Here is a 12,610-nt window from a genome sequence, read left to right as displayed (position 1 = left end):
TCTGCAATGATAAATAGAAGTCAACAGGAGCCCTTTATTTCGTTTCACAGACACATGGAAAATTTTGCTTATCTCCAGGGAGGTCTTCCTCAAACCCATCAGTCTGCGGTACTGACAGTGCGAGGACCTCTTATGAGTTTTATAATGAAAACAAACAAATAAGATATTCCTGGTAGCTGTTTATGCATGTGTGTTTTCCAAAGATAATTATGAACCCTAGCTGAATTTACAGCAGACTAGTGCCATGGGAACTACTGTAAAAAGAAAGTCAAGATAAACTCAGAGAAAGGAAGGGAAAGGACACAAAGATAAACCAAAATGAAATAATTATCTGACAATGGGTTTTTTTCTAGAAGAGGCTCCTTTTCGTGGGGGAAAATGAGCACTCTATAATTTAGTGCTGTGCTGCAGTCCTGAAGATGAACTAGGTATGGATTTAGTACAAGTCTGTGATGCTGTTTCAGGATTGATCAGACTCAGGACTGGCCCTGCACAGATGTATTTACAGCACAAATCTCTGGGTAGTACCAGAGAACACAGTCAGGCTTCTGTAGTTTTGGCAGAATCCATGTCAGTATGTAAATCCTCTTGTTGAGCCGCCCTAATGCAAATAATACATATACTAAGCCTGTTGAGCAAGTACTACTATTGGAGATGGTTTTATATAGCAGCTTTTTATATTTATATGTGCCATTCAGGGTGCCATTCAGCAAGAGCTCCCAAAATATTCCTCCTGTCAACACGATAATTTACCCTACCTAAACACTACACTTTACTCCTTACATAGGTGAAGTCTCAAGACACAAAGCATGAGGGAAGCAATCTGCTGACTTGTGTGGCACCAAGGTTTTTCTCCTGTTTCAACACTTCAGTCTAATTAGATGCTTTAAATTGGCTGAAGGTGCAGCTCTTGTTTAATTTGAGGGAGGCAGAAATACACAGGACCAAATATCTTCTTCCAGTTGTGGATTTGTTACTGAACAAAAGACAACTTGACTGATTTTTCAACTGACAAAAACAAGAATGAAATCTAAGACAAAGAATCTCACAGAAGACAGATTTCCATTTCCCAGTGAAGCAGGCAATCAATAACACGGCTCTTACATGCTTTTACATGCTACAACTTTTAAGTGACTCACAAACAGCAGATCATTTTCCTCTCCTTTTGTCCCCAGCTGCTCAGCCTTCCTTAAATAGCTACTGCTTTGAATGCAGTTCCCTCTCCTTTCCACACATGCTGCCAAAGACATCAGCTGAGAAAAAAATTGCAGAAAATCATCTTCCTCTCATCAGTGATTCATATGCTCATGAACTTACACCTTGCTCAGTTGCTTATCCCAGATCCCACTCTGTTCTTTGCATTTTAGTCAAATGCCTCAATCAAATGCACTTTAAGCTCCTGTGTGGCTCTGTGCCAAAGAAAAAAATTATTTCCTCTATTCACCACCTGAGCTTGCTTCCATTTTTACTTTTCTCCTTGTTAATGTGTTGCTATCTTCCATTTGTTGTGCTCTTATCACTTAGGGCTGGTCTCATAAAGGCTCCTTCTGGTTTCATACCAAAGGAGTGAATTTCTCTCTTCTTTCCTAAATATAATCTGTTTGTGTAACCTCCTCCTAATTCTCCCTTATACTTTACAGGACATTATCTGGACTCCCAGATTTACAATCTAGCCTCTACCATTGCCTTCTCCATGAAGGGTAACTAAAATTAACTAGCAAGAAACACAATCCTACAGCAGTCATTTAAGAGTTTTCAAGTAGGACAGAAGATAAGGCTGAAGCCTAAAAAAAGGACAACTCTGAACTCTCATTTCTTCACCATAAAATTTGCTTGTAATGAAGACACTCTTGTTTCTTCACAGCTTAGTGGCCTCATTTTAAATTTCTGCAGCTAATGCTATTCCAGTTTTTCCTGGTTGTACATTTTCTTGAGAATTGTTTCCAGTTCTTTTCCAGTGGAGGTTTGTGGTTGTACAGCACTTGGAAATCATGAATATGAGGAGCCCAGAGCGCTGTAAAGTATTTTGACAGCTTGTTCTTGAAATCAAAACATTTCACCTGAAGGGCATAGTTTGCTTGGGTGGAAAATAACAGCTCATTTTCTTATGCAAAACAACTCTGTGACATACTGAAGGCACACAGAGTTATTCACATGGAAAAATATCAATTATTTTGTGAGTTGCCCATGCTGTGCAGTGCTGTGGGAAGGTGGGCATTTACATAGTATTCTGATTAAGGTGTATTTGCATCCCTGTGGGACAGGCATTTCCATGTTCTTAGGATGCCAGAAGTGCTTGGATCACGTTGGCTTCTCCCAACATAAGGGATGCACCCAAGTCCCCGTGGGCTTCGACTGCTTGGGGCAGCAGAACATTAATTTTTTTTTTTTTCTGCTGAGGTTACCTTGTACAAGCCAGCACTATCCGAGCAAATCTCTGCATGGAATGGAATGGAATTAACAGAGGCCAAGTGCTGAGGAGCATTAACACACTGAACTGCTGGGAAACATCAGCACATCCATTGGAGAGTGTGAGCTTTTCTCACTTTGTGCTCAGGTGAGTACAAGGCAGCCCTTTCAGGAACATATGTAAATGGAAATGGATTACTTAGGTTAATAAAGCAATGGTTTGAATATGTAACATTGATTTAGACTGTCTATTGTGATTAGTCAGATGAACAAAAATGACAGGTCTTATGGCCTGCAACAGCCAATAGCTTTTCATAAAGGAAGATAATTCAGCAAAACTAAAGACAGTTAAAGAACAAAAGGTGAGCATCAGTAAAAGTCAAGCTGTGAGCCTAAAAGTTCTAAGGATTTAAATATTTAATAGATGTGGGGTCCTTAGCAAGTAATATTGGCAAAGTTGGGAACATTAAATCAGATCCACATTCCCTTTTCTAGAGTTTCAGCTCTCCCATGTCATCAAAGGCAGAGGACTCAGAAATCCATAGCCCAGTCCTCAGAGTTACCAGAAGGTTAAGCGACAGGCTGACAGATAAAGAGAAAAATATCCTGCAATTAGCCAAGCAAGTAAGGGTCCGAGTGACTCTGGAGGTCCAGTCCCAGCTAGGACTGAACTGTAGCTGTAACTGTGTGTGTCAGCTGGGTCCAGCAGTGTCAGCTGAGTCTAGATTCACAAAAGGTATAGCACTAATTCCATGTGCAATTTCCAGCCCATCTCTACTACGTATTTCGTCTTGTTTGCTTGATGCTGTTTATTATGAATAGCCAACACATTTGCACAAGCAGCTGATGCATTTATATTAATACTAAGATCACTTTTTCTCCTATGACATTTCAGTGAAATATTAGAGTTTCCTTCCAGACACTAAGTTCCAAGCAGAGGAAGTACAGAGAAATACAACCAGCTGGTTTCTATGGGAAGAAGTGGCTGTGCCTAACTTTGGTTAGTGAACTTATTTTCATTGCCTCAGTACAAATATCATAACAATTCTATTAACCTGTTGCATACCTAAAATATTTTCAGCTTGCATAGACTGAGCAGTCACTGACTGCTCAGAATGTTGTACAGTGATGAGAGTTCCTCACAGCTTCTTTGTGGTTTTGTGGATTTGAGCAGTACCCCATTAGATGCAAAAGCAATCTGACTGCATCCATCCATTTATTGTGTGTGTAAAATATTCCTGAGTTTTAGCATGGTTCTGTGGCTGCTAAGACTGACTTCAAAAATATCCATCAGTCCTGAAAAATCTTGAAGAGATGTTCATCTGCTTCATTCAGATAACAGGCTATCAGGTAGAAATTTTAAAAATGCATGTGTGGCACTATCTGGAATTTTGTTTTGAAATAAATGTAAATTATCTGATGATTTTAATTAAAAATAGGCATAGGTCCTCAACCTTCCCTCTCATAGTTTCACAGGAGTTAATGGAATAATGATATAACAATGTTAATACCGCTTTTAAAAAAGCAAAAATAAATCAATTTATCGTCACAGTCCTGAGGTGGGTAAATAGAAGAACCACTGGGATTAGACACAGGTAAATGCTGAGAAATTAACAGAGCCAGCCATAAATTATGAATTGCCTAATTTAGTATCACCTCTGTCCTCACAACTGGACTGGACTGATTCTTCTGGCATGACACTGTTAAAAAATTCAAATTGTAGCTGTTTATGCTCTGCCTGGCCAGAAGCTCCACAGATAAATATCAGCTGGATTTTGTATGATGTTTATTTCCTTTTGCCAAAGCTAAAACCAGGGACTGAATCAGGCACAAAGGACTTGATGTCAGTGCAGATGCTGAAAGTTTTCTCCCCTGTTGTAAGATGCTGAAGTTAGTCTCATGAGCACAATGTATGAAAGGCTTTTGGTCCTCTCTGGCACACAAGATATTCTCTAAATAACAAAAAATGACCAATTAATATTTCTGTTCTTCTGCTATAATGTTTAGAAGCAAGCAGATGCAAAGCTAAGGGATTACAGAAAGTATTAGTATTTTGCTGCCAAGAATATTTTTAGTAATATGTGGGACTAAAGGGCATCTTAGGTCATAATTTCTAGTGTTCTATTAATGAAGACAAGAATTGAAAATGATCTTATAATTATATGAAGCTTTATCTTCAAAGTACAGAAGAGTAGAAAGGGAGACTGCAAAAAACAACAGTTTGTGAAGCCTTATTCTGGTTTTCAGTCTGAATTTGTTCACTAGCTGCTTCTATACATTTTTTATTTTGTCAATATAACCATTGTGCTAAAATAAATTTTTTTTCTCACCAGGCTACCTCTCTGTAGAGGGCAATCATAGCTCCTCTCTTCTTTCATCTTAAGAGACAAACTGGTCTTTCATTCTTCTCCTGCAAGACAGTTCAATTCTCCTGCTTGTCCCACCTCTCCATATCTGTTTCCACCTGATTTCGTCTTCCTGGAGCACAATTGACCAGATTCACTGGTTTTTGTCCCCTGTGAAGTTTGTAATATAGATTGGCCTGAAACTTCTTTTACAGATCTATAAAGGATAAGGATAAGGAATAACCTCTTAACATTGCTAAGGGTGAAACATGGCATGTGGTGCTTGTGTTTTTCTTTCTGCTCTTAGAAGATGAACATGGCTAAAATAAGAAAGATGTTCTCACGCAGGCAGGAGTCAGCTTTGCTCATGATTGTACCACAGAGGAAAATCAAATGAGACTTAAACTCCTAAGGCTGCTCTGGTGTAAAATATGTTTTAGGTGTTAAAAATATTTTAATTGAGAAGACAAAAATCCCTAAGTCTGCAAGTTGGGAGAGCTGGGATCCCAGTTCCTGAACCACTGGAAGTTTATGCTAAGTGGAGACATTGAGAACCAGGAATCTGGGTAATCTGAGTAAAGGATTTAGCCTCAGGACAAGATTTGGAGGGAGGCAAGAAATCAATCAGTAAGCCTGCTTGTTCAGGAGAGTGAAGGACAGCAAGGGTTATACAGAGGGAGCCAAGAGCTGGGGATGAAAGAATAATTATCAAGAGCAAGAGACAAATTACACAGATCAGCAGCCGGCTACAATCCCTTCTCAGCCAGTTCCAGGGAGCAATAAGGTCCCCTCTGGAGCTTTTCTCCAGGCTAAACACCCCAGGTCCCTCAGCTGCTCCTCATCAGACCTGTGCTCCAGCCCTTCAACACCTGCTGCCCCTGCTGCCCTTCTCTGGGCTTGCTCCACTGCCCTTGACCCTGGGCAGGAATGTGCTGCCATTGCCCCCATTCCTTTTGTATTATGGCCACTATCAGGTGAGAGTGGTGCTGCCTAAAAATAGGCTGCATTTCTGAAAGAAATAGTTTTAAAGAAAACGTTGAGAAGGTTTGTCAGGGTGCATTGTCCTGTTTGGTTATTCACATGCTAACTGTGTTGTTCCTGCAGTACCTTCAGCTTGAAGATCAGTCAGAAAACGAAACTCTGCCTTCCCTGAGACAGTCAGACAGACAAACAGTGGAACGAAAAATGCCAGTGAAGTGAGTTGCTGTTTATGGCTATTTTAACAGCAGGAGATTTATGTGATGGGATGACCAAGTTTGAATAATCTGTACAGCTTTATTTTCCTTCACCCTTTGAAGGGGATATGACTATTCTGATTCCTTGTGGTCAATTCTGCTTGCCATTTCCATTCAAGTAAATCCCACACAGTCAGTGAGATCATTCTGACTGGTGAGTAAATATTAAAACAACTAATATTACCCATAAGAACAAGAAGCAAAACTGTTTGGTTTATCCTGGTCTTTCATTTTGCTTTTTTGCTTGACAAGAAAGCTAGTAAACATTTAATAAAAATCCTGAAAATTTATCATAAATTTGATAAAAGTTTCTTATTGTTGCTAAAACAAATTCTCTGCTGATTAATGCCATCATCACATGATGTCTCACAAAATACAACATAATGCTATGTTTGGTTTTCATTTGTGTTTTCACAGACTTTCTATATTTGCACTTCCCTCATGTATGTCTTTATATATACTTATAAATATGCACTTTTTTTGCTTGCTTAAATATATTTTTTGCACTCTGGATACAAGTAAGTGGAGAGCTACAAAAAAGCTTGCTTGTTTAAGGTGTCACTGTCACCATCCCTTGTAATAATTATAACTACAGCCACATAATATCCTGACACTATTATATGATCTTTTTATAAATTTGCAATTAGAAAATACCATTACTGATGATGCTGAGAAGTGGCTGTGGAACACAGCTCTCCAACCAATCTCTATAATTCAGAGAGCAGGGGTTTGATAGCTGAGCTCTCAGAGCCCCCTTAGGAACATCAAATGTTTTTTACAGAACTTGAGAGTGCTTGTCATTGTTTTTAATGCTAAGTTGTTTTTTTTTTTTGATTGGTTGGGGTTTTTTGGTAGGGTTTGTTTGTTTTAAGAAAACTGGCAATATTTTATACAGAAGAAAGTGTTTACCCTCATGTCTAGCAGAAGCCTACAGCAAGTTGCAGGGGAAGAGTCAAAGCTGTGAATTTACTCAATTATTTATGCCCCCTAGAAGCACATATGAGGCCCATGTTTCCTATTAGTGTTAGCTTGGTAATATTTTTAGATAATTCCTGTCATTATAAGCAAAAAATGCCATATAAATGAATTCCTAATCCTTTTGAACTCGAGAAGAAATTCAGTGCACTCTCTAGAACATTCCTTCCTCTCCTGTGCTTTGTTAGAGCTCCACCAGCTGCAAGCATTACGAGTATTTCCAGGGTGAATAGTCAAGTTATCAGTGCCAGTATCCCTGTTTTGCTGTGTGTAGGGTAGGAGGAGTGGCTGAGCCCCTCTCCCCAGCAGCCAGCCACACCATAGGCTCTCAGCCACCCCAGGCTGCACAGGGCAGAGACCACAATGCTATTTTCAAGGGCAGATGTTGTTTCCACAGGTCAAACGCTGGGGAAACCATGGCATGGTCTGAGTCTGTGGATACAGTACTATCTAATAAAGGTAAGAAGGGATGGAAAAACATATGTGTTTTTAAAACATTTGTAATCCCATTTACCCAACATTCCTGCCAGGTTTTCACTCTGCTCTCCATTCAGCTCCCCACATGCACTGAACTGACCAGAGCTGCTGATGCAGGTGGGGGACCTGCTGTCCTGAGAGGTTTGTCCAATCTGCAGACACAACATACCTTCTGTCCAGTGCTCAAGGGCAGGCAGAAATGCTATGAAATAGTTTTTATTAAAGTGACTGCTAAATTCCCCTTGCAGAGGTTTCATTTTTAATAATTTTTTTTCACAAAAACCCACAAACGTTTCCTTAGATATTCCTGAGAAATATGTGCATTGTGCAGTGACTTCCAGTCAAACAAAAAATGACATACCTAAAGTCACTTCTCCTAGAAATGCCATTTCTACAGACCTGACACCACAAACCACATGCAACTTGGAAATTTCCTTGCCCCTGCCCCATTTCCTCGCAATAATATTGTGGCCTGGACCTTGGGACGCCTCCACCCTGTTCCTGGATAGCATTAACTTGACTAATACAACTAAATTTGGGTACTGTCAGCTTTCTTTACTCAGAGGTTCTGATTTGGATTAATTTTAAAAACATTTATTCCAAACAAACCTTTATTTGTTTCATTTTTTCCCCTTCAAAGTGAAAAAAAGAAAAAAAAAAAAAAAAAAGAAAAAAAGAGGAACAAAGAAGTAACAAAAGTAACAAGGAGTCCATCTTTTATCCAGGTCTTAATCTTTCCTTGCAAGGAGATGGAAGCCCCATTTGGGCAGGGAACCTCAGCTGTGGGGGAAGCATACTACCACAGTGTGACCTACATTTCTATTTGCTTCTCAGCCGAGGAGTCAGCCTCAAATCTCTGATTTCCAAGCCACTACAAAGCCTTTTGAAACCAAAAACCTCTAGGATCCCCTTTTAACAAATGTACCAGTGCTAAAGAGATCAAACCACAACAGGCAGCTGTTGGGAGCAATCCTTGGTTGGCAGCTCACTGAAAAACTCTCTTAGTAGTCCCCTTATCAGCACTGTAATTTAATCTCCTATTTATTTCCCCTGCAGCGGCTTCTCAAACCTGATTGCTGGCTGACATGTAAAAGAGTGGCAGATACATAGGTTACACTATACACATTCTGTAAAAATAAATATATATATATATATATATATGTACACACACACACATGAGTATGCACACACATAAATTGCACTGGCCTTTCAGTTTTCCTCCATCCACTATCTGATGCATTTCCCCCAGAGGGCCTGGCAGCTTTTCGGACATTTTTGAAGTCTGAGTTCAGTGAGGAGAATGTGGAGTTCTGGCTAGCCTGTGAAGACTTCAAGAAAACCAAATCCTCCTCTAAGATTGCATTGAAAGCCCAGAAGATTTATTCTGACTTTATACAAGCTGATGCTCCAAAGGAGGTAAAGAGGTTTTTGTGTGTGTGCTTTGGGTACTGAGGATAGGGATGAAGTAGAAAGTTCAGATCCAGACCTCAAAGAATGACCAAAACCACAATTCATCCTGATTGTAACTCCCATTTTAATGTCCATTATTTACCAGGTAAACACCTTGTGCAACGCTGTGAAGCAAAGATGTTATGGTTTACACTTCACATTCTTTACATTCTTCACACTGGGAATAAGTTTACCTCATCTTCTGAAATTTCTGCCAGAAGTTTTAAGGACGTTTTTGCTTAATATAATTTGTTTTCTCTAATAATTTTTTGTAATGCAGTAAGCACCATCTCTTCTGTATTCAATGTACCAGAACATTAGTAGGTTTATGATTGCATTTTTTCTTTTGTGTAGGTACTTTTGACATGAAGAGAATGCAAAAATTTCCATCACAGAATTCAATTTTATAATTATTTCAAAAAGGCTTACTGTGAAAGATTTGCTTATTAATCATTATTCACTTTCTGCACCTTAAACATTTACACTGATGTTTTTGCATTTGCTAGAAAGAGTGCTTTAAACATTCCCATGTATTACATATGATTGAAATGTAATCATATCCATCAATAATAAGATGATTGATTGATATTATTGTTAAAAACAAAAAATCCTTTAAAAATACATAGGGCCAAAGTCTAAAATGATGCTGAGTACCTTCATTTTTAATTTTCTCTTTGGTAATCAGTACTTCATACTGATTACCTGATACTGATTTACTTGGCAGAAAGATGAGAAGGAAAAGCAAGTTTTTCCCTTATTTTTTTCAGTGATGCCATCTTTTTAAGAGTCAAATAAAATGAAGAATTCAGTCTGCTAGAAAAGGAAGGGATGAGCTTCCTGTTTATTTGCATCAGTCAGGTTATTTGGGAGGAAATTCAAATGCAGCTTGTGTCCTGGACACAAACAGACCTCAGCTTTCTGAGCAAACTGACACTGCTTTCATGCTTCTTTCTTCCTACAGATTAATATTGACTTCCATACCAAAAATGACATCTCCCAGAACATCTCTGAGCCCACCCTCTGCTGCTTTGATGCTGCTCAGAGCTCAATCTACTGTCTCATGGCAAAGGACTCTTTTCCCAGGTTTCTGAGGTCAGAAGTGTACAAGGAACTGGTGAAGAAGCACCAGGACAGAAATCAGAAGAGATGGCTCCCGTTTCTGTGAGGAAAAACACTGGGCCTTTAGGAATTTATAATGTCTCCCATTGCAATTCAGTACAGATAATTATTCATTATTAAAGGGATTGCAGAAGCCACTTTCAAGAATCACCTGTGCCAACTTGTTTTTAAGTACAAATTGCACATGATGCTTTCTAATAACAGTAGAGAAATATTCAAGAAGCAGGATGGAATATGCTAGACACTTGAGCTACCTTCCTAATAAAAAACTTTGCCATTGTTGTTTTTTTCCTGTGTTTGCTTCATTTTTGAAAGCAATATGAGATTTTTAAGCATAATGTTTTGCTTTCCTTGTTTGCTGTTGATTCCTCTTTAGAAGTACAGCCTCCAAAATAAATCCCTTTCAGTAGACTTGAATACATTTACTCCTTCATTTGTCACCTTTTCTGAAGCTTGCAAAATATTTATATCCTCTTTTAAACTTGTTTTATGCTAATTCAAAATAGGAGATGTAGAAATGTTATCGTTGATAACACACTATGATAATATTTAATAAATAGGCAGCTGCTTTATAACAAATGTTCTTGGCATTCAGAGCAAATTAACGTTACACAATACAGCTGTCTTCAAGAAGAAGGTCATCAAGTTTCTTTGTGTTAATTTAATTTTTTACTGAAATGTCTATTTTATTAATTGCATAGGCATCTGGGAAAAAAACTACAACTGAGCAAATCTTCCTTTGTGCGTTTTCAATTAATTAATTTTCTTTGCTTTTTCAAACATATTGGTGGTACCGTCCCCCCACATACGATGAAATAATTTCATTAATTGCTACCAATGAAATTCATTTACTAATTTCATTTCAATAAAATACAGATAAACAGAAAAGTAGGCATAAGAAACAGTTTTAGGTTGTAAAGTAAACATGTAAATCAGGATTTAGTAATGGAGTTATCTTTCAAACCAGCAAGGTATGATTGGAACCTGCAATCTTCAGGTGTTTACAGATGTACACACTGATCAAATTCACTGCTCGGAGGATTTATTACACATATTTAGATGAAAGGAGGAGGGTTGTGTCATGGTATTGAAGAAAAAATATTTTAAAGAAATAATCTTTGCAATGGAAAAAAATTTCTAAATACAAGAGACAGCAATAAGAGTTTTCAAGAAGAAAAAAAATCTTTAATTTTAATTAGATGCTTTTGAGTGCTATAAATCTCCAGGAATCTTGCCCTGCTTGGAGCTCTGCTCATACCTTCTACACACCACCACATCCTTGTCCTAGGTTGACTATATGATGCTTTTATCCCCCATCATCTTGTTCTGTTTATGCTGAATAATAAGTTTTGCACCTTTAAGACTCGTTGCAGAGAGTGAAGAGGGAGAGAAGAAGCAGCAGTTTGTTTCAGACACTGCACTCACTCCTCCACACTCCTGCTCCTGGGCTGTGCAGTCTGCAGATGAACAGACAGCGGGACAGAGCTCTTCTTTTGCTTTAGTTAGTTTTAGCTAGCTGAGGCAAAGAAGTTCCCTGCACTGTGTTTTTATTTATTTTTTCCCTTTTCTTTGGCCCTGTTCAAACATGCTCTGGCCTGAACACCAGCAGAGCTCTGGCAGCTGCCCCTGTGGCCACCGGGCCAGACCTGGCCTGTGGCATTTCCAGCACCAGAGGGACTGATCAGAGACTGAGTGAGCCGAGCTACAGCCCGGGGAGGGACTTTCTCAATTTGTCATCTCTTTTGGAGCAACAAGGGGTTTTATTGTTTACTGTTGTTCAGGTTTTATTGTTTAATAAACAGTATTTTCCACTTTTCTACAAAGAAGTATTTTTCCTGAACCAGCTGGGAGAGAGGCCAATTAAATCTGCTTTTCTAGAGAAATCCCTTTGGAAGTTCTCTCCCAAATTTGCCCTGAACCAGAACAGTCCTGTATGCAAAATAACCCACTTTATCAAACTACATTAAGGAACCAAGTCATTTAGACCGTAAAGGGTATTAAGTAGCCTGAAGGCCTGAATAGACTTCTCAAGTTAAGAACTAAGGTTAAAATCCTGACACATCTTAAGCAGACAGGGTGAAAAATATCTATTCTTTGATACCCAACTTCTAGTCTATCACTTAGTTTTAATTTTTGCTGTCTGCATTTCCTTTTCTCTTCTTTTCTTTCTTCCCCAGTGCTGGTGGTTAGTAGAGACACGAATAGGAAGGCTGAGGTTAAGCTGCAAGGAGGATGTGGGCTCCTCTGGCCGTGCCACAGCTGCCTCTGATCTCACAGTGACATTTCTGGGGACAATCGCCCCTCCTGCCTGCAGCCAGGAGGGCCCAAATTATGGCATTTACTCAAAAGTGTAGCAAGTCATCTTCTCTTCCTACAACTCCCATTTGCGTTTTCAGAACAGAAAATTCCCACAGAAAGGAAGAGGTGGGATCACACCACTTTTCATAGTAGGTCAAGCAAGTAAAAGCCCAAAATTTCTGTGCTCCCAATCTTTTGGAACCTGAGGATAAAAAAGTGCTTGAAAACAAGTGGGTGGTAATGAAATCTCACAATTCCCTCTGTGCCCCTATAAATCCCCCCACTTCTGGCTCTACCCCAGCA

General features: G+C 39.0%; 1 protein-coding gene across 4 annotated transcripts; it reads left to right on the top strand.

Moving 5' to 3' along the window:
- Positions 1–2,331: 2,331 nt before the first annotated feature.
- Positions 2,332–10,296, top strand: RGS21 (regulator of G protein signaling 21). 4 transcript variants are annotated; one of them, XM_059478254.1, is made up of 6 exons: positions 2,401–2,557; positions 3,305–3,409; positions 5,859–5,950; positions 7,347–7,423; positions 8,691–8,857; positions 9,852–10,296. In XM_059478254.1, exons 3-6 carry the CDS (start codon positions 5,940–5,942, stop codon positions 10,053–10,055), a joined length of 459 nt encoding a protein of 152 aa, XP_059334237.1. In that variant the 5' UTR covers positions 2,401–2,557; positions 3,305–3,409; positions 5,859–5,939; the 3' UTR covers positions 10,056–10,296. The 4 variants fall into 4 exon arrangements, with proteins under 4 accessions (XP_059334235.1, XP_059334237.1, XP_059334238.1 ...); XM_059478255.1 differs by lacking the exon at positions 3,305–3,409 and having other exon boundaries at positions 2,432–2,557; positions 7,362–7,423; XM_059478253.1 differs by lacking the exon at positions 3,305–3,409 and having other exon boundaries at positions 2,432–2,557.
- The last annotated feature ends 2,314 nt before the right edge of the window (positions 10,297–12,610 follow it).

Source organism: Ammospiza nelsoni, chromosome 9, assembly GCF_027579445.1.
Source record: "Ammospiza nelsoni isolate bAmmNel1 chromosome 9, bAmmNel1.pri, whole genome shotgun sequence".
Classification (NCBI taxonomy): Eukaryota; Metazoa; Chordata; class Aves; order Passeriformes; family Passerellidae; genus Ammospiza; species Ammospiza nelsoni.
The sequence above is the reverse complement of the archived record's forward strand: the minus strand, read 5'-3'. Positions and strand labels throughout refer to the sequence as shown.